This window comes from Protopterus annectens, chromosome 3.part1, assembly GCF_019279795.1.
Source record: "Protopterus annectens isolate FY-2018-M chromosome 3.part1, PAN1.0, whole genome shotgun sequence".
Classification (NCBI taxonomy): domain Eukaryota; kingdom Metazoa; phylum Chordata; order Ceratodontiformes; family Protopteridae; genus Protopterus; species Protopterus annectens.
The window spans coordinates 1,499,502,253-1,499,529,914 of NC_056732.1; the positions used below are offsets into that span (position 1 = coordinate 1,499,502,253).

Below are 27,662 nucleotides of genomic sequence, written 5' to 3' on the forward strand. Positions count from 1 at the left end.
CAGTCTCGGTTCCGAAACGCCCCAGCTCCGAGCTCAACGGAGTCGGAGGAGGAATATATTGATGGACAGGGGCAGGCATCGACTGATGAGTCGGGCTCTGAAGCATTTGGGCCAGTGCCTTGGACTTAAGAAGTCGACTCACTACCCTCTGGAGGTCATGATCCGACAGCCTCGATGACCTAGAGGAGTGAGATTTATGGCTCCGTTCAGACAGCAGAGGAGATGCTGGAGCCGAATGAATGGAGCCAAGGGATGGTGACCTGGATCTCTTCCTAGATGTCGGCTCTGAAGGTCTGGTCGGAGCCGACAAGGGAATTTCTACTACCTCGGCTCCAGCCGGAGCCGAGGGAACCACGGAAGCTGTAGACTCATCGGCTCCAGCCGGAGCCGATGCAGACATAGGTTTTGTAGCTTTAGGTCTCGGCTCAGTAGCTGGAGCCGAGGACCTAGAAGCCTTAGAGGGCTTCCCAGAAACAGAAAGGGAATCCTCAGGCTTAAGTAGACCCCTTAGGATCAACTTATTCTTTCTTTCCTGCAGGACCCTGGGGCTGAAGCCGTGGCATACAGCACAGGAGTCCTGCAGGTGCAAAGGCCCCAGGCAGTAGACACAAGAAGTGTGACCGTCTGTCAGAGACATTTTCTGACAGCACGCATCACACTTCTTGAAGCCTGAGACCTTTGTGTCTTTAGACATCCTAACAAGAAAGTGTAATCACACACACTCAAACAGACACACAGATTACACTAATCTTATTTTTAAAACTCAAAATAAAACAATTAACTAAAGTTTATTAAGAGTAACACACACACACCACTAGGGGATGGAGAGAAGGCCAGAAGGCCCGAGAGAGAACTTTAAAAGTTCTTGTGGGAAAAAAAAAAACGGGATTTTCGGGAAAACAGAGGTAGAAATCCACTACACTAAGGGGAATATATTTAAACTTAAAAAATATAGGGTTTTAAGTATTCTAATTTAACAGAAATACACTTACCAACAAGCTGGTAGAAAAACCAACACCTCGATGCTGTAGCGGCAAACGAGATCTGAGGTAACTCACGCCTAGCATTGTGGGATATAAGGGGAGCCTCGAGCCAGTGGAACCAACTCTCGAGCTTTTAGAGTGGCCGAGTCGGAGCCGAGGTCGGCTCCGAACCCATCCAGCAAGAAGAAGGCGAGATAGACAACTTAACATTGTCTGTTTTATTCTGTATTTACCTGCCATTGAAAAGAGCAACCATGGTTAGGACACTAGGGGCCAGGTGCTGCCTATGGACAGAGGATTTTTACGAAACTCCTATCCAAGTGATGCCACAACCTCTAGTGGCCCTGAAATATTGTTACCCAAACCTGAAACAGCAGCCCAGGGTGAGTGATAATTGAACTGTTGCTCACCCTAATTCGATGACAGTATGTTGTCTCCAAGCTTCCACATTTAAGTGAGATCTGGTGATCCAGGACTAAGGAGTCAGTAGTGCAAATGATGAGTAGGAGGTTCCTGTTGTAGGATACTCCCATCAGGAAGATTCCAAACATTGGTTACAACAGACTAGACTTAAATCAAATAAAAAAAAATATTTTCTGTTAGGGATGGTCTGCCCTTTTCCCTGCTAGGCTTTCGAATATTAGGTAAAACGTTGTCCTTCCCAAAGTGTCTTTTTAGGCAATGCAAAACTGAAAGCACTTCCGAGACAGCAAATCAAAACCAAGAAAATCTAAAGGTGTAATTGCTCAATGCTTGGAGTCCAAACAAGAAACTGCACTCCCTACAAACTCTCCTTACCCTAGAGAATGCTGACATCTGTGCTGTCACTGAAACATAGTTTAAAGCCACAGAAAACACACCAGCAGTGCAAGACTGTAATGCCTTCCACACATATTCAGACCAGCTACTACACAGGCAGGGACTAAAGGTGAAGATGTCTCGGGTTACATAAAAAATAAATATACCTCAAAGCTGGTCAAACAGGGCGAGGCCCTTGAGGTTCTCCACATTCAAATTACCATAAGCAAAGTCCCATACCACAACTAATGTAAATCCCAAGCAGTGAACTACTGTGTGAAGAAAACCAAGAACTCACAAATCCACACCAGTTAACCTTCTTGACCGCTGAATCTCACAGTAACATCAACAACAAGGGTTAATTTTTATGTTTTAATAAAAAGTTCAGTGCTTTCTTCCTTTGTGATCAAAACTGGATTTCATAAGAACAATACATTAAATACAAATATTCTGTGAAAATGCATTTCTATACCTCACTCTCTCAACATCGTAATCAGTTAACCAGTTGTACACATTAATTAATTAATACAATCAAAAGTACAGTCTTTAAAGTGAACATCCATATTTTCTTTGAACTTATAATACTGTGTGCAACCAAAAAATTATATAGTTATAACAGTTTGGCTGATCTCATTTTCAACACACTAATGATAGATATATTATCATTCAAACCCAGCGGGTTGATGGCATTTAACCTCAACTGCCAAATATGTTTTATATATTCAAGGCATGCCTCCCAAGCACCTCCATTCCAATTCAAATTTACTATTTCCAAAATGGAAAAATAGAAACAATGGTGTGTTGTACAGTTGACTGTGTGCCTGTAAAGGGCATTATTTTCATTTCTGTTTTTAATATCATTAGTGTGTGCCTAGATTATCCTATGGAATTTGTTCCATTTTGCCAACATAAAATGCCCCACAAGGGGAACAAAAGCCAATACAGAATAGACCTTTAGACCTACAGTGTCCACTGTCTGATTTAATTGCTGAGTAAGGACTGTTAGATATATTAATGAAGGAAACTTCTAAAATATGGGAAAATTGTGGGTCTGTATTAGCACACCGAAAACTGAATTGCACAAATCCAGTTTGAATGACACAAAAAGCGTGAATATTTGAAATATCACAAAAATGAACAGAGATCACCATAGGGAATTCTTCTCTTTACTTCAACGGAGTGCGATCTCGAAGTTGGTATATTTAAGTAGCGGGGTGTGGGAGGTGCAGGGCGGCTTGCCCTCCTGCATAGAACAGTTAGTTACAGTTTTCGTCTGGTAGGTTTTTTATTTTACAGTTTCGAAATTTGTGGTTTTCGCTCTTTCTGTGTTGCTCAAACTGGATTCGCGCAAGTCAGTTTTCGGTGTGTTAATATAGACCCGAAAATTGTTTACAACGTCCACATTTTCCTTTTCAGGAATTATAGTTGGTCTCAACCACTTGTCTTTCCGGAATATTATTGATGTTATCACCCTTCCTGTATACAAACAGTGGGGTCTCCCCTAAGTGACTAAACAGTTCTAAATTCCCTTTGAAGATGTTTCAGTTTTTAATAACAATATTCCTTACAGTTGATAACAAACAAATGTATTCCATAACAATTCCCCTGTTAAAATCAGTAGCATTGTTAAAGCTTTTCTCCTGTTTTTTTTTCTCTTCATTGCTTCAATCCTTTTAAATTTGTTGCCCAACAAAGAGTGTATTTCCCCCCTCCCAAGAGTCACCACTACACTTATTTTATTTCAAAAAGAGTTTGGGTATCCTCATACTCTAAACATATCCAGGATTTTATCTCTTTGTCTTTTAAAAAAAATACCCAAATCTGAAGCCATTCTGGCTACTGTCATCAAATGACCCTTTACCAGACTTTTTTTAAAATGTAGTAGATGACAACTGTTGAAATATAAATAATAGTTTGAAAAATGTAGATTTTCTATAAATGTTGGTGGTAAAACCTTTGTCAGTCTTTGTTAATTCAACAACCCCCCCCCAAAAAAAAAAACATTTAGATTGAACTGGTAGGTAAATCTCAAAAAGTTGTAGGCTTAAAATGGCCCACAAGGACAGTTAACCTAGTAGTAATCTATGAACCTATAAGGGCAAAACTGTTCATACTGCCTACATTGACCTGGCTAAGGCATTTGACACCGTACCCCACACAGGCATTGTTGTCAAACTCAAGAGGTTAGGTATACGCTCTTATGTCACCTGGTGAATAGCCAGCTGACTCACAGACAGGACCCAGGAAGTTAGAATCGGGAAGTCCACCTCTACAAAGAGGCCAGTCACAAGTGGAGTCCCTCAGGGATCAGTCCTGGGACCACTCCTTTTTGGCATTTATTTCTCTGAAGTTAAGGCCAATGTTAAGGGTCTCTGGCTGATTAAATTATCAGATGATTGCAAATTAGAAGCAGTCATAGAATCCTTCACCAACACTGATGTTCTCCAGGATGGGCTGACACAGATAAATAACTTGTGCCGGAACCATGGACTAAAACTAAAAGTCAAGAAAAGACGAATTCATCCACCCCTATTAACTGTCATACTGACATCATACCCCTGAGAGTCGATCCAGTGGGTAGTGACCTGGGGACACACATAGTTATTTGCCCTTTGACCATCAGTAGTGAGGAAATCATTCTGTGTTGTGAAACTTATAAACAAAGGTATAGCATCTAGGTTCAAGGAGGTCATTGTTCCACATTATTCAGCATTCATCAGACTTGTCATTGAGTACAATGCTCCTTTTGCTATGTACCTAACCAGGTACATACAACAATTAGAACTTCCACAGAGGTTCATCACTAAAAGAATACAGGGCATAAGTAGTATCTCCTATGCAGAACACCTCAAGGCTTTATCCCTGTATTCTGTCTCCTACAGGCTGTTGAGCAGAGCTCTATAGTGGACTAAGATCATGCATGGAGTGTACCAGATGCTTTCACTTTCCAGCAGACTGGGAAGTTCCTCTATGTCTTCCCTTAACTACCTCTCATTCTAAGAGTTCTTCTAAAGACAAAAAGAAAAAACAAAACCCTTGCTAGTATTCCCCTTTCGGCCAGGGCAGCACTGGTTCCCTCTTCTTTTTCTTCTAGCCAAGAGCAAGTGCTACAAACTGCCACACCAAGTGGATCTCATTATGTAACAGGAAGGGTAACTGCTTCATCCCAATCTGACATCCCTAAACCTAACTCTGTGGATGATATGGTTCTAATTCCTTTCAGGCAGTGTTTTTTGAAGATGTTATTAAGGTTATCCAAGAAGCCAGGAGACCCACTACTTGAAAATCTTCCATAGCCAAATGGAAGAGATTCTTCTATTGGTGCCAAAGGAACAGATGAGACCCCAACCAATCAGGGGTACCTTCCCATTCTGAAATATCTGTGTGAGCTCTTACATGCAGGTCTGGCCAATTCTTCCATCAAAGTCCAACTATCGTTTTTCACTTGCTTACCTCTCAGTCCTCCACATATGTCCAGATCGGAGGTCAAGTTATTCCATAAAAGAGCCCTGCATCTTAGACCACCTAGAAAGCCCATTACTCCTACTTGGGACCTCAGCTTATTGTTAGAAAAGCTTTCCTTACCTCTGTCTGAACCAGCAACATCAGCAAACCTCAAATTCTACACCAGGAAAACTGTCCTACCTCTGGCCCTCACTACAGCTAGAAGAGTTTCAGAGCTTCAGGCACTCATGGCCACTCCTCCCTTTCTTATTTTTCACAAAGACAAGGTAATCCTCAGGGCTAATCCTTCATTCATGACTAGAGTAGTGAACAACCAGTCTCCTGATCAGGCCATAAACCTACCTACCTTCTTCGCAAACCCACAGAACCAGGAGAAGGATGCTGTATTCTCTGGACATTCACAGACAGCTAAGATTCTATTTTGGACAAGACAAAATCCATTCAAAAATCAAAGCAACTGTTTGTTTCTTCCATGGACTCTAAATTGAGCCAACCAGTATCCCAACAAACCATTGCAAGCAAGATCTCTTAGGCCATCTCATTTAGTTAGTCTCTACATGGCAAGTCCTCATCCTCATGTCCTTGAGCTCACTCTACCAGAGAAGTAGCACCTTCTGGAGCTTTCTACAAAGGAGTGGTTGCCAGGTCCATACTGGAAGCTGCCATCTGAACATCTGTACACATTTTCACTAAACACTACAGGACTGATGTCTTTTCAAGGTCAGCCCCGTCTGGTCTCTAGGACACTTGTACTGCCTTTTCACCAACCACCCTCACATTCCTTTTAGGAATGGGAGTCCCACATGTATTAGGAATCCTGTAACAGTGCTTTCAGTCAGGACATAGTACAGTTGTGTAAGACCTTACCATAACAGTAGATTCATACCAATCCCTGTCTCAGTATTCCTTCCCTCTCTCCTTCCCCCTACACTTAATTTTTCCTTACTCTGTCTTTCTCCCTCAGTTCCTGTCCCATGGGAAACAACCTAGAACAGAGGGGGCTTTCTTGCCACTTCATGCTGTACCCCTCCTAGATGACCAGTTTTCTGTCTCAGGGGTTTTGGGCTGTTGGCTTGGAGACAGTCTGAGGAATTAAGCTCATACGTCCACCTAGTTTGAGGAATTACGCTCATACGTCTGCCTTCTTTGAGTGATTACGCTTATGCATCCACCTATATGCCTCTATGCTTGCGAGCTGAGGTCACATGTTGGATGTACGAAGGAAGGTAAAGCTTTGGTACACTGGACAGATGACAGAGGTGATGACCTTTGTGTTCTGAATACTGCAGTAGTGATCAGTAGGACACCTACTGTTATAAAAACAAAATAAGTGTACTGGAATGATCAAGGAAGCAAAAGCAGAGTCCAAATAAAAAAAATCTTTTTACTCTCCAAAAGGTTAAAAATGTTATGCATTTAACGCCATAAATACAGAATCTGTGTTTTTGTCTAAAGCACAAGACTTCATCAGAACTAAATTTAATTACCCAGCACATTGCTTTTATACCAACATTAAATGATTCATTAATAAAACATAATTAAATAATTGATATCATATTTAGAAACTCAATTGAAACAGTCACTACTTCAAAAAAAAAGCTTAAAGAATAACATTTAATTTCTTAAAGGGACATAACGTACAACAGTAAATCACACTGTCTGAAAAGGCATATTAATTTAACCAACAGTACTGAAAAGCAAAATCATTACCAATGTCTTTAATAATTAAATACTGCTAATTATTTCTAAATAAATACTGATTAAAAATATTAATTTAATTGTATAGTTAAAGGGACTGAAGCTAACTTCATCTGTTAAATATAATCATTAAAATTCATAAAAATCATATAGAATCAGTGTAGGTTTAAATGCATAAAAAATATTTTTTTTTCTTGAACTCATTCTAAAATAGCTGACAAAGTGAACTATAACAGTCTTAATATTGCAGTTTTGCTGCCCTTAATTTTAATATAGGGGTAATGGACACATTTTTATTAATACCTGGGGGTGGCGTTCAATCTCAGCTTCCAATACAGTTTCCTATGTTCTAGTCTAATTTCCCAACAACCAGTCCTAGAGTCCAGTTCAGTTGTGTCCAAAATAGCAAATTTAAAACCAGCAAAATCAGTACATATATTAGAGTGCTCAAATAATGCATTATTAACATTCTGTTTTTATATCATACCTGTGTTCATACATTCTTCTATTTAGTTTTCTCTCCATCTTACTTATATAAAATGCTGGACAAACTGAACATTTTGCAAAATGTATGACCCTTCTAGATACACATGTTCCATATTTCAGTTTAACATACAATTTATTATCTGTGTCTAAACATATTTTATCACCTAATGCAGTAGTTACATCTACCACATTTTGACATACCTTTAATGGTGTTGTGTTAACTATTGGAAGTATTTTTTTCTAAAAGCCCTTTAATATTGTGAGGGGTCTTATATACAAAATGGGGTTCTGTACTTACGATAGAAAATAATGATGTTTTCACTTCAAAAATGTTCCAAATTACTGTTCACAAAATTTTTAATATCATCTGTACTACTGGAATATTTTATAACCATAGATCTCTCAAATGCTTTACATTCATTTTTGTTGCTTTTCTCATGGTCACTACCATTGAATAACCCTTCACCTTATAAGGGCTTATACCTTAAAGCCCATTCATTAATAATTTCCTTGGAGACACTTTCCAGTAATTTTTTGGGGTAGCCTCCAGTTAAAAACATATTACAAAGTTTTTCCATCTCAATATTCAGCACATCTCTTTTAGAGATCATTCTTGCTACTGTAATACATTGCCCTTTAATAATACTTTTTTTTACATGAAAAAGGATGGCAGATGTTAAAGTGCAGATATGTGTTGCTAAAAGTGGGTTTTCTGTATGTCTTGGATATAAACTCATTTTCCCCAGGCTAATAGTGGTGTCCAAGTACTCAATCGCCTCTTTTCTGAATTGATATGTTGTTGTTTGTTTTTTGGCTTTTCCTGGTTAGGGGTCGCCACAGCGGAACTCCGGTCTGCTAATGATCTTCCGAATTGATATGTGAACTTTAAAAAAGACATAGCAAATAATATAAAATCACTTATTTTTTCAGTAGGGCCCTCCCATAAAGTAAATATGTTATCTAAAAATCTTAAATATAGTTTACGCTGTTTAAAAAGTTCCATAGTGAATACGTGATTTGATTCCAGGTCTGTAAAACCATATTGGAGTAGGTGGGAGCGCATGCTGCCCGCATAGCTACACCTTTAATCTGTCTATATAGCTCACCCTCAGGATGAGTAAAATTGTTATCTAAAACTAGTTCTATAAAATCTGTAATTAAGTTCACTTTAGAATTAGAGAGAAAATTACATTTCACCAAGCTTTCTCAAAATAATTCTAACCCTTCAAGTTTGAGAATACAACTAAATAAATAACTGCATCTATGTTAAGAAAAATTAGGTTGTCACTCCACAATTCCTGTTTCAAATGGCCTAATAACTCCCAAGAATCTTTTAGAATGTGTGAACATGTAGAAAAACTAGGCTTCAAACATCTGTCAATATAAGTAGCCAGTGGGTTGCTAAAATTGGCCTAAAGGATGAATTAGAAACATTTTTGTAGACTTTAGCTATTCCAAAAATTGAAGCCTCATCTATACTGCTTCCTTCCTTTACAAATGCAGACATGTGAATCTTGGAATATTTTGAGGATTTTCATTTGAATACCTATGCTGTACCTGGACTCATCCAGATACACTGTAGTGTATACAGATATCCCTAAAAGAAAATGGATTTTGTGAATTAAGTAGGGCTGTATTTTTTTATGACATACCAGGTCTATACAGTTGCAGACTATGTTTGTATAACACAGTGGTTTACTAAAGGTTAAGGTGTACTTGGACTTTCAGGATTATTATTTATTTTTATTTATTATTTATTTGCATTTGTTTACCAGGATGGTCCAACTGGGCCAGAAGTGCCCATTTTCAGTGGAGTCCCGGAGAGAAAAGCTCCACATATAAGACATTTCACATGCCATACAGAATTTACATTATTAAAGATATTATTATTGGCAGCTTATACAATTACAAATACAATCTACCAATATATAAAGGAGGTAACTCCTCAGACATTACTAATTTTAGACCAGCTGCCATCCTGTCTCCTCTCTCTAAAGTTGTAGAAAGATGCATACGTAAACAAGTTATGCACTACCTACTCTCTAAAAATCTGCTTACACCTACTCAGTATGGCTTTAGACCAAAGCATAATATTACTACTGCCCTACTATCATTACTTAATACTATAGCCCTTGCCAGAGATAACAACAAACTTGTCTCCTGCCTATTCTTAGATCTCTCTAAAGCTTTTGACACCGTCTCTCACCCTGTCCTTCTGCACAAACTAACCAACTTTAACTTCTCCCCTGCTACTGTTGCATGGTTTTCCATTTACTTACAGATCTCAAGCAGTGAAGTGGCAATCTGCACTCTCCCCTTCTCTCCCAGTTAAAATGGGTGTCCCTTGGGGTTCCATCCCTGGTCCACTACTTCTCAACATCTTCACTAATCTTCTTTATTCTTTCTGTCCTCAGTCTTCACTGGTCTAATAATACGTTGATGATTCTACTGTCATCACTATTGCTGACTCTCCCTCCAAACTCATGTCTACAACATAGACTTCCTTTAACTCAGTAGAAAAATGGCTGTCTGATAACCAACTTATCCTTAACCCAAAAAAACCTAAGCTACTGCTTTTTCTTCCTAAAATCTAAAACCACATTTTAAATCCACTTTCACAATCCTGTCCCTCAATAATGCACACATTGAGGTGGAAACTAGCACTAAACTCCTTGGTGTCATCATTGACGACTAACTTAATTTTGATCTATACATTAACAGCTCTATCAAGAAAACTCATCAGAAACTAGGGCTCCTCTATCGCAACAAAAAGTTTCTCATCAGTGAAGCTAAAGTAACTCTCTCTTATGCCTACCTCCTACCCAGTCTATTTTATGGCTGTCAAATTCTTACTTGCCTCAACTCCACACTCCTTGCCAAACTTGAATCTACCTACAACAAGACAGTCAAATTTGCAGCACATCAAACTTACAAGTCACATCACTGTCTCAAACTCAGACACCTTAACTGGCTTGAACTACCTCACCAGCTTTTACTCCCTCATCTCCAGATCATCCACTTCATCCTTTATCAGCCTTCTTACTGTCCTACACTATTGTCCATCATCTCCCACTGTTCACCTGCTAGATACCTCCGGAGAGCTAACTTAGATCTGCTACAAATCCACAATCCTAAAACTAAGAAAGGATGTATTCTCTATAGCTATAATCATTCCAAGGCATGGAACAAACTCCCACTAGAGATCAGGTCACTCAAGCAACGTAGTCAATTCAAGCTAGCCACTAAAGAATACCTGTTAAGCCAATGGACCTGCCTCTGTACCCACCCCCCTTAAACAGCTTATCAACCCTAACTGCATATCTCTATATGCTCTCAACTGATGTAACTTTCTCTGACTTTCTAGGCCTTGTCTCACACTAACTTCTCTATCCTAAGCATAATGTAAGATTTTATGTCTGGTGACAAAACTATTGTTAGTCCTTCTGAATGATACAGGATTCTAAATCTGACAGACATAATGATAATGTCACAAGCTGGAAAAACCGGTGAAGCAAAAACGGAACCTCTGCACCAGTATAAGAGTATTTAAAAACTTTAGCTTTATTCACCAAATAACTCGCCCACTGATAACAATAAGACAAAAACACCAAGTAAACGTGAAACGCTGCATGCGTTTTTCGTTCCACTTAGTAGTCGAACTTCTTCAGACAAAAATACTTTGTTCAAATGCATCTTTTAAATACATACATATGCTGGTAATTACTATAATTAGTTTACCAATAATGTTTTAAAGTGCTAGTGCTACAAGTATGGTTTCATAAATTGCAAGTTTATAACAATAATATTTAAAAACAAGTCATAAAGAAATCATAAAAAACAAATCATAAGAACTCATAAAAAAGGTTCTGGCTATTTACATTCATTTATTGCAGTATGTTTGACTATACTATAAAGTTAATTATACAGGTACATATCTAAAAGTAACTAAGAACTTACTATCTACTAGGTCCTTTATCTAAAATTAAGCACTCTATTAAAAATTGATATTATCTTACATGGACTGTACAAGTTATAATATATATTAAAAACAATTATATTACTCATGGACAATTGTATATATTACTCTCCTCTCTTACAATTTAATTTTTACTAACCTTTTTTAATAATAATAAAGTCAAAGTTAGCTACACAATACCAGACCAGCTTTTAAAGCCTTACTTATATGTTATATGGTGTCCTTCTATAAATGTTCAATTTACGGAGCCAAGCAAGATTGGGAAATGTATTTATTTCTAACATTATCTCATAAGATTTTTAAGTTTTAAAATACATGCTATAGAACATGCCTCATTAATGCCTGGCTTACTACAAGCAGCTAACCGTAGCTGCCAAGCAAGTTCTTTTTTCTCCAATTCCAGTTTTAAGAAATTTTCATCGACAAAATTATTGTCTATAGAATACCTATTTATTCCATCAATAATCATAAAAGAAAAAGAGTGACCATGATTGTTGTTGACATGTCTAGCTAAAGCATTTTCTTCTTTAGATTTTTTGATTGCGTATAAATGCTCATATATTCGATCACGCAATCGTCTGTCCGTCTTACCAATATAGAAAGACGGACATTGTATACATTGTGCCAAGTAGACTATGCCTTTAGAATTACAGGTAAACGACTCTTGAACATGGTACACTACTGATCTTATTGTAAATGAGTCTGATGTTAAAATATGTTTACAATATTTACATAACCCACATTTCTTGGTTCCTCCTCCTATTCTTGACTTAACAATTTTTGTTTCCAATAGCTTTTTCATATTTGTGCCCCTCCGGTATGTTATTACAGGATGAAAGTTTAATATTTTAGAAACAGTATTGTCTAATGAAAGGTAACACCAGTATTTCCTTACTGTTTTACCTATATCAATTGCTTCCAAACAGTATGTAAATGTGAAAGCAGTTGAAAAATTACTATGCTCCCCTTTATTTAGCAGGCTATTCTCTATAATTGTTGTTTCTGGGTGTTCATGTTCTAAATGGATGGAAGACAATTCATCTACAATTGTATTAATACTAGATTAACTATTGTCTTTACCATTCTTCAAAAGCGGCAAGTAAACCCCTGAATATCTTTTTTCTTTAACTTCATGGAAAATATTGTCTAGGAATGACTTAGGGTAGGCCCTCTTTACAAACATACTATATAATAGATCACATTCATCTTCAAATTCACTTTCCAGTGTGATCATCCTCGCTGCCCTGACCAATTGTCCTTTTACGACAGCTTTTTTCTGGAATGGAGGATGCATACTGGTAAAGTGAAGAAAACTATTAGAATAAGTGGCCTTCCTAAAGATTTTTGCTGTAAACCCACCCCTATCTTTTTTCAATTCCACATCCAAGAAACTAATAGAATTTTCTTGAAAGTTATAAGTAAACTTCAAGAAAGATGTTGTGGAGTTTAAGAACTCTACAAACGAAAAAATTAATTAATTTTCTGACAATTGACATAATTAATTTATATTCATGTATCCCACATGATCTAGGGACTGAATGGGTAGTGGATTTTATCAGGGCAAAAGGGGCTGAGAATAATGACTGCCTATTAATTGAACAACTATTAGATATTATTTTAAGAAATCATTTTGTGTCATTTGAAGGAAACTTATTTGTACAGGAAATAGGAGTAGCAATGGGCTCCCCGGTAGGATCTAGTTTTACGAACTTGGTTTTAGCCCACTGGGAAAATAACTCCATTTTCAGTAGTCATTGGAAAGAAATGTGCTGTAGCTACAGACGATTCTTGGATGACATCTTCATTTTATTTAAAGGTAATAGAAATGAAGCGGATCAGTTTGTAGAGTTCTTAAACTCCACAACATCTTTCTTGAAGTTTACTTATAACTTTCAAGAAAATTCTATTAGTTTCTTGGATGTGGAATTGAAAAAAGATAGGGGTGGGTTTACAGCAAAAATCTTTAGGAAGGCCACTTATTCTAATAGTTTTCTTCACTTTACTAGTATGCATCCTCCATTCCAGAAAAAAGCTGTCGTAAAAGGACAATTGGTCAGGGCAGCGAGGATGATCACACTGGAAAGTGAATTTGAAGATGAATGTGATCTATTATATAGTATGTTTGTAAAGAGGGCCTACCCTAAGTCATTCCTAGACAATATTTTCCATGAAGTTAAAGAAAAAAGATATTCAGGGGTTTACTTGCCGCTTTTGAAGAATGGTAAAGACAATAAATCTAGTATTAATACAATTGTAGATGAATTGTCTTCCATCCATTTAGAACATGAACACCCAGAAACAACAATTATAGAGAATAGCCTGCTAAATAAAGGGGAGCATAGTAATTTTTCAACTGCTTTCACATTTACATACTGTTTGGAAGCAATTGATATAGGTAAAACAGTAAGGAAATACTGGTGTTACCTTTCATTAGACAATACTGTTTCTAAAATATTAAACTTTCATCCTGTAATAACATACCGGAGGGGCACAAATATGAAAAAGCTATTGGAAACAAAAATTGTTAAGTCAAGAATAGGAGGAGGAACCAAGAAATGTGGGTTATGTAAATATTGTAAACATATTTTAACATCAGACTCATTTACAATAAGATCAGTAGTGTACCATGTTCAAGGGTCGTTTACCTGTAATTCTAAAGGCATAGTCTACTTGGCACAATACAATGTCCGTCTTTCTATATTGGTAAGACGGACAGACGATTGCGTGATCGAATATATGAGCATTTATACGCAATCAAAAAATCTAAAGAAGAAAATGCTTTAGCTAGACATGTCAACAACAATCATGGTCACTCTTTTTCTTTTATGATTATTGATGGAATAAATAGGTATTCTATAGACAATAATTTTGTCAATGAAAATTTCTTAAAACTGGAATTGGAGAAAAAAGAACTTGCTTGGCAGCTACGGTTAGCTGCTTGTAGTAAGCCAGGCATTAATGAGGCATGTTCTATAGCATGTATTTTAAAACTTAAAAATCTTATGAGATAATGTTAGAAATAAATACATTTCCCAATCTTGCTTGGCTCCGTAAATTGAACATTTATAGAAGGACACCATATAACATATAAGTAAGGCTTTAAAAGCTGGTCTGGTATTGTGTAGCTAACTTTGACTTTATTATTATTAAAAAAGGTTAGTAAAAATTAAATTGTAAGAGAGGAGAGTAATATATACAATTGTCCATGAGTAATATAATTGTTTTTAATATATATTATAACTTGTACAGTCCATGTAAGATAATATCAATTTTTAATAGAGTGCTTAATTTTAGATAAAGGACCTAGTAGATAGTAAGTTCTTAGTTACTTTTAGATATGTACCTGTATAATTAACTTTATAGTATAGTCAAACATACTGCAATAAATGAATGTAAATAGCCAGAACCTTTTTTATGAGTTCTTATGATTTGTTTTTTATGATTTCTTTATGACTTGTTTTTAAATATTATTGTTATAAACTTGCAATTTATGAAACCATACTTGTAGCACTAGCACTTTAAAACATTATTGGTAAACTAATTATAGTAATTACCAGCATATGTATGTATTTAAAAGATGCATTTGAACAAAGTATTTTTGTCTGAAGAAGTTCGACTACTAAGTGGAACGAAAAACGCATGCAGCGTTTCACGTTTACTTGGTGTTTTTGTCTTATTGTTATCAGTGGGCGAGTTATTTGGTGAATAAAACTAAAGTTTTTAAATACTCTTATACTGGTGCAGAGGTTCCGTTTTTGCTTCACCGGTTTTTCCAGCTTGTGACATTTCCTGGTTTGCTGATTCATTTTTGTGAGACATAATGATAAGTTTACTATAGTAAATCCTTGTTTTTTATGTATATGTTGCTTTGAATATTTTCTGTAAATGAGTTTTTGTTTGTTTACTTATTTTTGTAAATTATAATCTGTAGAACATGTGGAGCTTTTCTCCCCGGGTCTCCGCTGAAAAAGGGCGACTTAGCTCAGTCGGACAAACCCAGTCAACAAATGTAAAATAAAATAAATAAATAAACAGCACATAAGTAATCATTCTCAAATCAAAGATATTATACAAGCAATACAGAGTAAATACATGAGAACATTCCATATGAGTAGTTTTCAGCTAGCAAAATTTATATAGGGCACTTCATGCAGTGGGTGCATAAGCAATTCAGGAACATTACAGGCACTAGTCAAAATGCATAGTGTGTGTGTGTGTGTGTGTGTGTATGTGTGTGTGTGTGTAGACATAGAAGGGTAGCAAATACTTATTTATATGCAGCAGCACAGAGCATACAGTTGTTACTTAAATATAGCCTGTTTCCAAATTCACTGCAATCTGAATAAAACAGGCAGATAAGACAACTTCATTTGCAGAGTACTCTGTACTTTGTACAATATTTTTAAAACTGTCAGCATTTTTCACATCAGAGTCATTACAGCAGTGAAAACATTTAAGCCACTATATACTATGTTTTACTGGTTTGATAATGGGATACCAGATGTGCAAAATGTGATTGTTTTAATTGTGATATGAAGCAGAGTTAGAATGTCGAGTGGAATTGTGAGGGTGTGATAAGATGGAGGAGATGAGAGATTGAGTAATGGAATGAGTTAACCTATAGGGAGGGGTTGGAATTGAAAAGAGGGTGTACACGTATTTGAGCATTAAACACTGGCAGAAGATTTGTGCCTATGGAAATAGACAGCGAGTATACACTGACTCTGACACACCTGGGTATAAATGTTTACCCAATCCCTTCAGTGACACTAGTATTGTAATATATGTGACAGAGCATTCTGTACATGCAGTACTAAATTTGAGGTGACTGACTTTAATGAACTTTGATTTTTTGGGGACACGTTTGTAGCACATGTTGTGCTGGAACCTTTATTTCTGTGTTCACTATTTTATTTTATTTTTACAAATTTTCATGTATTCTGTTATTTCTGATTCCAGTCTCTGTGATGATCATTTGGGTCTATGTTATGTAAACAAAGCATTAAAATGTTGACTCATCTTTGATCGACCCCTATTTCTCAAAACTGCACATTGAACCCTCAAATCACCGATTTCTTTCCAAGGGAAAGTAATCGGTAGCCCAAACACACACACCACATTACAACAAACACTGCCCCCACACCCTCCTAACTAAATATACTAACTCCAAGATCACACTACAGTCGGGAAAAGGGCAGATTTAAAATAACTGCCAATGGATTTCTTTCCCTTGGAAAGAAATTGATGATTTGGCCGTTCAATGTTGTGCAGCTTCAAGAAATAGGGGTCGATCAAAGGTGAGTCAACATTTTAATGCTTCGTTTATATAATGTAGACCCGATCATTCTGTTTGGTTTGATGGTTAAGGTTTAGTAGTAGATCAAGATTTGGGTTTGTTTGGTCTCAGTGGTATTTCCTGCTGCATTTCAAATTTTTGTCCACTGAGTTGTAGTTGCACTTGGTTCTCTTCCCTCTCCCATCCGTGGCTTCTGTTCCCTTCACCCTTTGCCTTTCTGTGACTAGATAACCAGTGCTAGAACCATGGTTCATGCCCCTCTTGTTTTATATCTCTGTGCCTGGATGGCACCTAGTTTTTCATTTTCTGTTTTTGTAGTTTGTATTTTATTATTTATTTTTGAGGGCTGTAGTACTATAGCTTACTTATCTAGATGTCAGCATCCTGCATTTCCATGTGTTACCTCCCTCACCACTCCTACTCCATGCTCATGTTTGAGTGAATGAGATTCCTAGCATTAACTTACTGTCTGTGGTCCAGGCCTTGTGCCAATGTTAGGTGTCTCCACTCCCTACTTTAGACCGTAGCACACTCTCCCATAGCCTGTTTTTTATTGGCATTATCAGGTAGCTGGCGTTTTGCATGGATTCCTTTGTTTTAGAATTTTCATTCTTTGGGTTCTGTTGCCTTATCCCATGCTCCCACTTCCTTCCTCCCCAACCCTCCTCTGTGTATTCCTTCCGACAGTTTGTCCTCCACTACCATTACTCTTTAGACATGTATGGTGGGCCTCTCTCCTCCACTTTTGCCTTTCCTTTTCCCCTTTGAGTTCCCTTTCAGCATTTCTTGGGTCATATTCACACAAGTCTGTTTGAGTAGCTAACACAATTCAACTGGCACTTGCCTATTGATCCTTCTGCCTTGGGAAGTTTCATGTCTTTCAATAGTGAATTGGCCCTTTACCTCATCTGTCTGCTTGGTCAGTTTTTTTTGTGAGGTTCTTTATGTTTTATTTCCTGTTCCAGGATCCTGATGGTCACTCTTTCTTTCTTTCTTTCTGATTGCTCTGAACTTTATAGTAAGTCTTTTTTATATTTTACTTTTTCAGTGGGAACTGCGGTGGTGGTGCTGCGGTAGCATTGTCGTCTCACAGTTAGACGTTGCCCGTTCGATTCTCAGAGTGTCTTCTGTGTGGCGACATGCGTGAATGGGCATTCCTTCGTTGAAGGTTGTGCGTTAGGCCCGGCAAGCCAGTACGTAAAAATCTACTGCCAATCATTAGCGGACCGGAGTTCCGCTGTGGCGACCCCTAACCGGGAAAAGCTAAAAGACACAAACATTTTTTCACTGGGAACACTTTTTGTTATGTAAATTGGTTTGGTCTTATTTTTCATACGTTGGTGGTCCCCTTAATCAATCATTTTGGTCTAAAGAAGTCCGTGTTTACATAAAAACTCCTTGTTTTCTTTTCATTTTATTGTTTGCTACTTTTTTTTTTTTTTTTTTGCAAATTTTCTTTTCTTAGTATTGTTTATATTAGCTAGCTTTTTAACTTTGTTGTCAGCTGATCATTATATCCTGCCATTATGTATTTTTCATTAATAATATCTTTGTATCCATGTTCTAATAGTAAGATCTTTATTTTTCAGTAGAGTTATAGGATTTTAGAGCTTTTGTAAGTGTAGAAATCGTTATGTTGAATATTTCTGAATGTAAGTCATTTTTGTCTTGGTGAATCTTCCTTGATGTAGATATTTAATGTAGGCTGCATCACTCAAATTCAGTGGAGTGTTCTGTGCTCAGAACTTCACAGAAACACTGGAGATGGTGAGCATTTTATTTGTCCTCTAAAAGTCACTGCTACCACATTTCAGGACTACAGCTGCTGATATGCCAGATGTCTGGGTTCTGCTGTGGCAGTCAGCAGGACAAAATTTGTTTGCAGTCTCTGTGGAAAAAAAAAAATTAGTTTTGTTTAGAAGACAATGGCAGACTGTATTACTACCCACAGAGTTCCATCCTAGACTCTAGAATCTTGTAGACAACCTTTATTTGTGCAATTGTGATAGGAAAGGGAGCTTAACTCTGTTGTGTACCTTTTAAAAAAATAAGTTTTATGTTTGCATCTTACTACTAAGAAGAAAACTTTGTGTGCCTGTGTGTGTGTGTGTGTGTGTGTGTGTGTGTGTGTGTGTGTGTGTGTGTGTGTGTGTGTGTGTGTGTGTGTGTGTGTGTGTGTGTGTGTGTGTGTGTGTGTGTGTGTGTGTGTGTGTGTGTGTGTGTGTGTGTGTGTGTGTGTGTGTGTGTGTGTGTGTGTGTGTGTGTGTGTGTGTGTGTGTGTGTGTGTGTGTGTGTGTGTGCGTGTGTGCGTGTGTGTGTGTGTGTATGCATACTCTTATTAGATGTACATGTATGTGCATTTATGAGTGTGCCATATACAGCTGGATTGGTCCGAATGTTCACATCTCTTCGCTGACTGTAACCCTGTATTTTTTTGCTCCTCAGTGTTGATCCAAATGACCAAAAGAAGACAGCTTGTTACGATATTGACGTTGAGGTTGAAGATCCACTGAAGACTCAGATGAGCAGCTTCCTCCTCTCTACTGCCAATCAGCAGGAGATCACTGCTCTAGATAATAAGGTAATGTTTGCTTTGGGAGTTGTCCTGAATTATTCCGAACTCAAATTCTCCTGTAAAACACAGTCAGTATTTCTGATGTGTTTTACAGCTTACAAAATTCCACATTTGATTATCAGAAGAGTAAAATTAGTCCTGGGAAGGGGGGGGGGTCTTACACTCAGTAATTGAGGATGGCTTCCCCTATAATCACAGCCATCTCCATAGGTACTACACAAGTGGTGTATGTGGTACAAAATAAAACTGGTGGATATGTACAGAATCATCATAAACATGAATATCACTATATTGTAGTGACCAGGTCCATAGGTACTACACAAGCAGGTGTATGTGGTGCAAAATAAAACAGATGGATATGTACAGAATCATCATAAACATGAATACCACTGTATTGTAGTGACCAGGTCCACAGGTACTACACAAGCGGTGTATGTGGTACAAAATATAACTGGTGGATATCTACAGAATCATCATGAACATGAGTATCACTATATTGTAGTGACCAGATCCATAGGTACTACACAAGCGGTGTATGTGGTACAAAATAAAACAGGCGGATGTGTACAGAATCATCATAAACATGAATACCACTGTATTGTAGTGACCAGGTCCACAGGTACTACACAAGCGGTGTATGTGGTACAAAATATAACTGGTGGATATCTACAGAATCATCATGAACATGAGTATCACTATATTGTAGTGACCAGATCCATAGGTACTACACAAGCGGTGTATGTGGTACAAAATAAAACAGGCGGATGTGTACAGAATTATCATAAACATGAATACCACTGTATTGTAGTGACCAGCTTAGACTACTTTTGTGTATCACTCAGTCACTCTTCTTGCCTGAAACACTTATACTAGATTAATGCCCAGCACTAGTCCATTCACTTTTTTTCCAAGTCACTAAATGGCTTATTACACATCTTTGCTGCATTCCAGATCACTACCACTACATCCACTAATGCTTCCTTCATAGCAGCAGTAAAGCTTTCTCGGCTTTGGTGCCTGCACTGTGAAACACCATAACATATGATGTTAGTTATTGTGACTCTTTTTTAACAGGATCCAAAATGACATAAAAGTTTTCCTAAAAAAATGCAAAGTGTAAATGTAGTAAGGGATCAATGTAGCAGGTAGTGTGATATTCTCCTTCTGCCTCCTACTTTATTTCTGGCATATTCCTTAGGTTGTTTGACACTGCATATGCACCTACTGCTCGCAGCATGCATATCTGCTGTTTTAACGAAGGTGAAGAATTGCTTGAAACCACCACGAAGTAGATTAAAAAACATTTATTAATAAAACAGGAACGAGCGCTTTCACGCAATAAAAATTGCGCTTCTTCAGGTTACAAATTACACAAGATATGACCATCTTATATAGTAAAGCATTAGTTTCAATTATGCAATTAAGTTAGAAATAAATCAGTGCATAGTTAAGTAAGATTCATCAGAATTCAACATTGACCAGGCTTAATTTCAACCAAAAACCTGGATATAACATCAAAACATTTAAAATTCTTAGTGACTTTTCATAAACTACAACCTCATAGGCAAGCTATCATCAAAAGTAGACATATCATCCATAATTGGTATCAATATATTTCATTAATCATTCTTGAGGAAGCCATGCCCATATTTGGAAAAAGCTCATTCAGAGTATAGCATCGTTATTAAGTTACATTTTCATGTCAACAAGACAAGATAAAAACAAGTAAATACTGCTTTATGTTTGTACTAGTAGATGCATGGTTGTTAAGCCATGTGTTGTCAAAGCTATATAATACAAAATAAAATACAGTAATCATAATCAAATTATCATAAAACAAATATATAAACTACATTTATAATTAATATGAGTGTGACCCATGTATCGTTCTTAAGGAAGTCTTGCCCATATATGGCAACAGCTGATTCAGGGCATTTCATTGTTATGAAACGCGCTTTCAGGTCAGCAGAAAGCAAAATAAAACAAAAATGAAATAAATATTTTCTAATTTTTATGTACTGGCAGACATCTAGTGGTAATGCTATATGCCATAAAGATTTGGATGCAAAAAATATGGCATAATAGTCGTAATTACATAAGATGTTCTATGCATCAACTACGTGAAATGTTGTTTTAAGCATTGATACCAATCTATATATTCAGTATTTGTTGTTTGTACTTTGTTGATATAAGTAGGATTTAACTCTTTGCAGATGCTTAAATGCAGTGGATGGTGGTACTGTGATGTTCTTCGTGTTTCACTGTTGCAGTCATCACACTTGGGTTATCCTGCTAGGGGTAGCCCTCAGTCGGCCTGAATACCAGAGGTTTAGTATTTCTGCGTTGGTTGCTGTCGCTCCAGGACTGACATCAGGTCATCAGTGGTATAAAATCAGGCAGCCAACGCCATTACATCAGTCTTTCTTGCCGAGGAACCCAAAGCAGAAGTAGTTTGCATGAGTGCCGGTCGGCTGCTACCTGAGTTTTGATTCCAAATTGAAGTTGAAGTCTTCTAAAGCTAAGTACCCCGGTGGGGATTCTTTTTTCTTGCTCTAACCAATGTCAGAAAAAGTTAACAATTGTCTCGCCTGTGGAAAGCAAATACCACACCGAAACTTCCATTCTTACTGCGTCACCTGTTTAGGCCCAGACCACGACGTACCTCGCTGTCACTTTTGTGCTTTGTTCAACGCCAGAAATATATGTCGTCGGGCACTTATTGTAGCTAAATATTTTCGCTCTCGATCTCCGTATTTCGATATGGCTTTGGTAAGCCATCCGTCTACCGATCTTCTGAAAAAACTTAAGGATAAAGACAGAGAGAGACCACACAGGTCCAAAACTCCCAACGACGCTTCTGTTAAGCTAGCCATCAGTTCGCTGGTCCTCAGTGAGGAACTTTCACAGCCCCTGATGCCCATGCCCACTTCTGTGGATTCGCATGCTGCTACCAAGACCCGTTCACAGTCCAATATGCTACAAGACTCTTCTTTGACTAAGGATCCTGTGGATGTCTCTACCTTGGAAGGGTCCGGAGCCGCTGAGCAGGCACTGGAAGTTCTTCGCACTACCGATACTCGACACAAGCCGATGACTTCTTTTGCGTCTTCAGTTCTTTCTAAAACTACAGAGTTTCTAAGGCCAGGGTACGAACTACTCCTAAAAAAAATGACGACCTAGCTCAGGCACCTGTTTCCATGCCTTAATCTCAAATGCTTAAAATGGCAGAAGACCTTATCATGCTTATTAGGGGAAGCCAGCCTACCCCTTCCAAAAGAAAAAGAGACTTGTCCCCAGCAGTTTTATCTGACCAGGAGTCTGATGACTCTGAAGATGTTCTTCATGTTTCACTGTTGCAGTCATCACATTTGGGTTATCTGCTTGCAGTAGCCTTCAGTCGGCCTGATTAACAAAGTCTTGGGTCCTGCGTCGGTTGCTGTCTCTTCCGTGATGTCAGGTAGTCAGGGGTATAAAACATGCAGCCGATGCCATTACATCAGTCTTTCTTGGTGGTGCAGTGACTGAAGCAGAAGCAGTTTGCAAGTGCCGGTCGGCCGACTCCTGACATTTTCGTTTTTGAGTTTCAGAACCAAAGTCTTCAACTAAAGCTAAGTACCCCATTGGGGAAACTTTTACTTGCTCTAAACTGATGTCAGTAAAAGTAAATCATTGCATTTCTTGTGGAAAGCAAATACCTCATAAAGATTTTCATTCATACTGTATTTCTTGCCTAGGCCCTGACCACGACGTACCTCGCTGTCGCTTTTGTGCCTTATTTAAACAACGAACTATCCGTCATCGGTATATTTTCGCTTCTAAATATTTTGGTGCTCGGTTCAATTACCCAGATATGTCTTCAGTAAGCCATCCGACTACCGACATTCCAAAAAAATGCAAAGATAAAGACAGAGACAGGCCGCCTAGATCCAAAGCTGCCAACGACGCTTCTCCTAAGCCAGTCGCCAGTTCACCGGTACTCAGTGAGGTGCTTTCACAGCCCCTGATACCCGCTACTTCAGATTTGCAGGCCTCTACTGAGACCCATTCGGAGTCCGGTATGCCACGAGATGCTTCAACTGTGGAACTTGCGGATGTCTCTACCTTGGATGGGTCCAGAGCCACTGTGCAGGCACCGGCTTCTGAGGGTGCATTCAGGCCTACTGACTTGCATATCAAACCAACGCCATCTTCTTCTTCAAGGCCTAAAACTCGAACCATGCATAGACAACCGACACCCAGACCACACGGTCAGGCCTCTATGCCTAAAGAGCAAATGATAAGAATGGCTGAAGACCTTATTACTTTAATCAGTAGAAGCCAATCTTTCCCCCCAAGAGACCTAGGACTTAGTTTGATTATGTTACTTCTGACCAGGATTCTGAAATTTCTGTTTCCTCTGATGACCAGGATTTACCCTAATCTACCTATGAGGATTCTGATGCTGAGGACTCTATTCCCTTCTGCTTCCCCTCCAGAGTATTTCTCTTTTTGGTGAAACCTTACATGCTCTTAGGGAGCATTTTCATTGGGAAAGTCAGGATTACTCTGATTCTAAAAAGAGGCTTAGGGATTTCTTACTCCTGCCCCAGCACAGGCCTTTAGCTGTCCCTCCTGTACTAGACATTGTTGATGATGACTTTTCAGAATCTAGCTTGGTCCCTGACTCTTTACCTCCTGCTCCCAGAAAAAACTGATAGATATTACAGGGTTCCTGACTCTCACAAGCTCCTTTTCAAAAGTCCTACTGCGGATCCCAAGACCATTTCACAGGGACCCAAGGGCATTAAAACTACTACTGCCAAAAATCCCACCCCCTCTGATAGAGGCACCAGGGCGCTGGATAGATAGGGTAAGAAGGTATACACTTCTGCAGCCTTGGCCATTAGGGCCTTAAACTGCCAGTTTCATATGTTAAAGTATCAGCAGCATATTATTGGATTGCTTAAACAGAAAATGATGTTGATTCCTGATTGTGCTGAAAATAAGGATTTACACGATTTAATGCATTCTGCTGAACAGGTTGGAAAACATACTTTGCAATGTGGTTTTGATTCACTAGAGGCCTCTTGCAGGGCTGCTGTCACTGGGTCTGTACTTAGAAGGCATTCTTGGCTTAAGGAGCAGTCCTTACCAGATCATGTTAAAGCCAAATTACTGGATGCTCCCTTAAAGTAGGACTGCCTGTTTGGCAACAAGGCAGAAGAAGTTATTAAAAAGATGGAGGGAAAAGCTAAATCTATGCAAACCGTTAAAGATTTCTTACAAGTACAACCTCCACAGTTTAGTAGGCATTTGCCCTCTAAGAATTGGTCCTTTCCAGCCTCTTCCAGGCCTTCTCAGTACAAACCCAGATCCAGCAGAACACCTAGGTTTCAGTCCCAGGGTACGCAGAGGACTAAGCAATGGGGGGGGGGGGGGGGGCACTTCCAAATCTGAGAGTAGTAAAACTCCCTCCTATGGTAAATTGTCTCAATTACTTAACTTTAAAGTTTCCAAGCACTTCTCAACTGACTGCCCCTTTGGGGGGAAAGATTGCTCTGCATGCAAAAAACTGGGGACTCATTACCCAGGACAAATGGGTTTTAAATATAGTTAATATAGGATACAGATTTCACTTCCGCACGTTACCAACCCCAAACGGTTGGCCAGATCTACCCCCAAATCAGTGGGCAGAGGCTCAAAAGCAAGTACTCTCTCTCTTAAGCATAAAGGCTATTCAAGCTGTACCAGAAGAGGAAAAGGGACAAGGTTTCTACTCAAGACTTTTCCTGGTACCCGGAAAAGACAACTCATGACGTCCTATCGTGGACCTAACACCTTTTTGGTGATTTCAAAATTGAAGATGCTAACTCTTCACCAGTTGCTTCCTATGCTAGCAAAGATGCCTGGTTGGCAACACTCGATTTAAAGGAAGCATACCTGCACATACCAGTCAGTGAATCTTGCAGAAGATACCTATGCTTCAAAGCATGCTACTTGCACTATCAGTTCTCTGCACTGCCCTTTGGATTATCTACTGCACCCAGGGTATTCACAAAGTGCCTAGCTCCAGTCATTGCATTTTGCAGGCAAAGAAATATTCAAATATATCCACACCTGGACGATTGTCTAATTCAGGCAAAAAGCCAGGACATACTTTTGAAACATCTGGCTTTTGTACAAAGGTTGCTAACTTGTCTGGGGTACACCATAAACAAAAAGAAATCACACCTGGTACCCTGTCAATAAATTATATTCCTGGGAGCAAGCTTGAATGCAACTTCCCAGATGGCTTTCCTCACACCAGAGAAACAAATTAATTTGACAACCTACTTCAAACTAGTGGCCACAAAAACCCTGCTATCTGCAAGGCAAATACTGCAAGCCTTGGGGTTCATGGCCTCCTGCATTCTTCTAATTCCATATGCAAGACTGCATATGAGGAAACTACAGTGGTATCTAAAAAGCCTATGGTGTCAACATTCTCAGGATCTAGAAGCAATAATTCCTATCATACCTTGCCTACGGTTAGAGTTCCTTTGGTGGGCAGAGGCCTGCCACCAAAACAATGGACTACCATTCACTCTACCCCCTGCCACCCAAACCCTAACAACAGATGCATCAGACTATGTATGGGGGGGGGGGCTCACTTGGCAGGGAAGTGCATTCAGGGCAAATGGAACTCAAGTCAAATGCACCTGTATATCTATCAAAAAGAAATGTTAGCTGTACAGAATGCTGTGACAGCCTTCAAGGACCACATTCTTCCAGGACAATTAATGGTAAAGACGGACAACACCACTGTTATGTGGTACATAGATAAGCAGGGGGGGGTACCTATTCTTACCCCCACTGCAGATTAGCCATGGCACTGTGGAACACAGCCTTGGGCTACCAAGTGCATCTACAGGCTCAATTCCTGCCAGGAAAACTAAATACACTGGCAGACGGACTAAGCAGAAACCTCATGGACCCACATGAGTCGAAACTGGAACCCAAGACTTCAACATGTTGACAAACAAATGGGGAAGCCCGGATATAGACCTGTTTGCTCCCCCCCCCCCCCAGAACTACCAATTGGACAAATTTTGCACAAGGACTCCCCACAAACAAGCTTGGAAAGTGGATGCTCTGTCCTTCAGCTGGAAAAGCCTATCAATTTATGCCTTTCCTCCTCTGCCTCTCCTCTCCAAAGTACTACTAAAGATCAAGCAGGACAAACCAAGGACAATATTGATTGCACCAGACTGGCCATGCCAACACTGGTACCCCCTCTTGCGCAGTGTGTCACTGTTAGCTCCATGGCACCTGCCTCAGAGCCCTACCCTGTTGTCTCAGCAGGAGAACCAGATTCTGCACCTTCAGCTTCAAACCCTGAACCTAGCAGCCTGGCTAATTACATAACCTCTCCTTTACCATCCCTCAGTAAACAAGTGATGGCTATCATTTTAGAGGCAAGGAGGCCTAGTACTAGAAAATATTATGCTGAAAAATGGAAAAGATTCTGTGCCTGAAGCCAATCTCAAGGGATGAGCACAGCAGCGCCCAACTTACCTTAGATTCTACAATACTTAACTGAGATGCTTCACAAGGATCAAAATTCACGCCTCAGCCATTTCAGCTCATTATAACAGAGAACCTCCCCTCTTCTCTCATCCACTGTTCAAGCAGTTCCTCAGAGGGGCCAAAAATTTAAGACCACCCAGAAGAGCCCCTACTCCAGCCTGGGATCTTAACTTTGTATTGGAGAAATTCACTCTCCCTCCTTTTGAGCCAGCTGCTAGTGCAGATTTAAAATTCCTTTCTTGGAAAACAGCCTTTCTTTTAGCAATCACTTGAGCAAGAAGGGTATCTGAATTACAGGCCGTTATGGCAGTGGAGCCTTTCATCATCTTTCATGCGGACAGGGTGTCCCTCAGAACCAATCCCTCCTTCATGCCCAAGGTGGTATCCAGTGTGGCTCTTAATCAGTCCATTCATTTGCCAACTTTCTTTCCTAATCCACAGAACAAAGGGGAAGAGATACTGCACTCCTTAGATGTGCACAGACAACTTAGATTTTACTTGGACAGGACTAAACCTCAAAAGAAATTTGAACAACTGCTGGTTGCATTTGCTGCAGGGGCAGAGGGGAAGGCTATTTCAAAGCAAACCATTTCTAAATGGATAGGCCATTGCATTAATTTCTGCTATAAGCACCATGGAAAACCTATCCCACAGGGGATCAGACTCCATTCAACCAGGGCTGCATGTACCTCTACAGCCTTTCTTAGAGGTGTCCCTACCAGGGACAAGAAGCTGTTACCTGGAGTTCTGTACATACTTTCACCAAGCATTACTATTTGCCAATTTTCTCTAATTCCAGAGCTGGTTTTGCCACTGCAGTATTGCAGGGCCTTATAGCTG

General features: G+C 38.9%; 1 protein-coding gene across 6 annotated transcripts in view; it reads left to right on the forward strand.

Moving 5' to 3' along the window:
• The window catches only part of SMARCD3 (SWI/SNF related, matrix associated, actin dependent regulator of chromatin, subfamily d, member 3), a 1,904,082-nt gene that overhangs the window by 1,813,189 nt on the left and 63,231 nt on the right, over nucleotides 1–27,662 (forward strand). For all 6 annotated transcript variants that reach the window (XM_044067567.1, XM_044067570.1, XM_044067569.1 and 3 more), the window contains one exon: nucleotides 19,148–19,283. In XM_044067567.1, coding sequence (XP_043923502.1) covers nucleotides 19,148–19,283 — 136 coding nt within the window. The remainder of the gene's footprint in view (nucleotides 1–19,147; nucleotides 19,284–27,662) is intronic.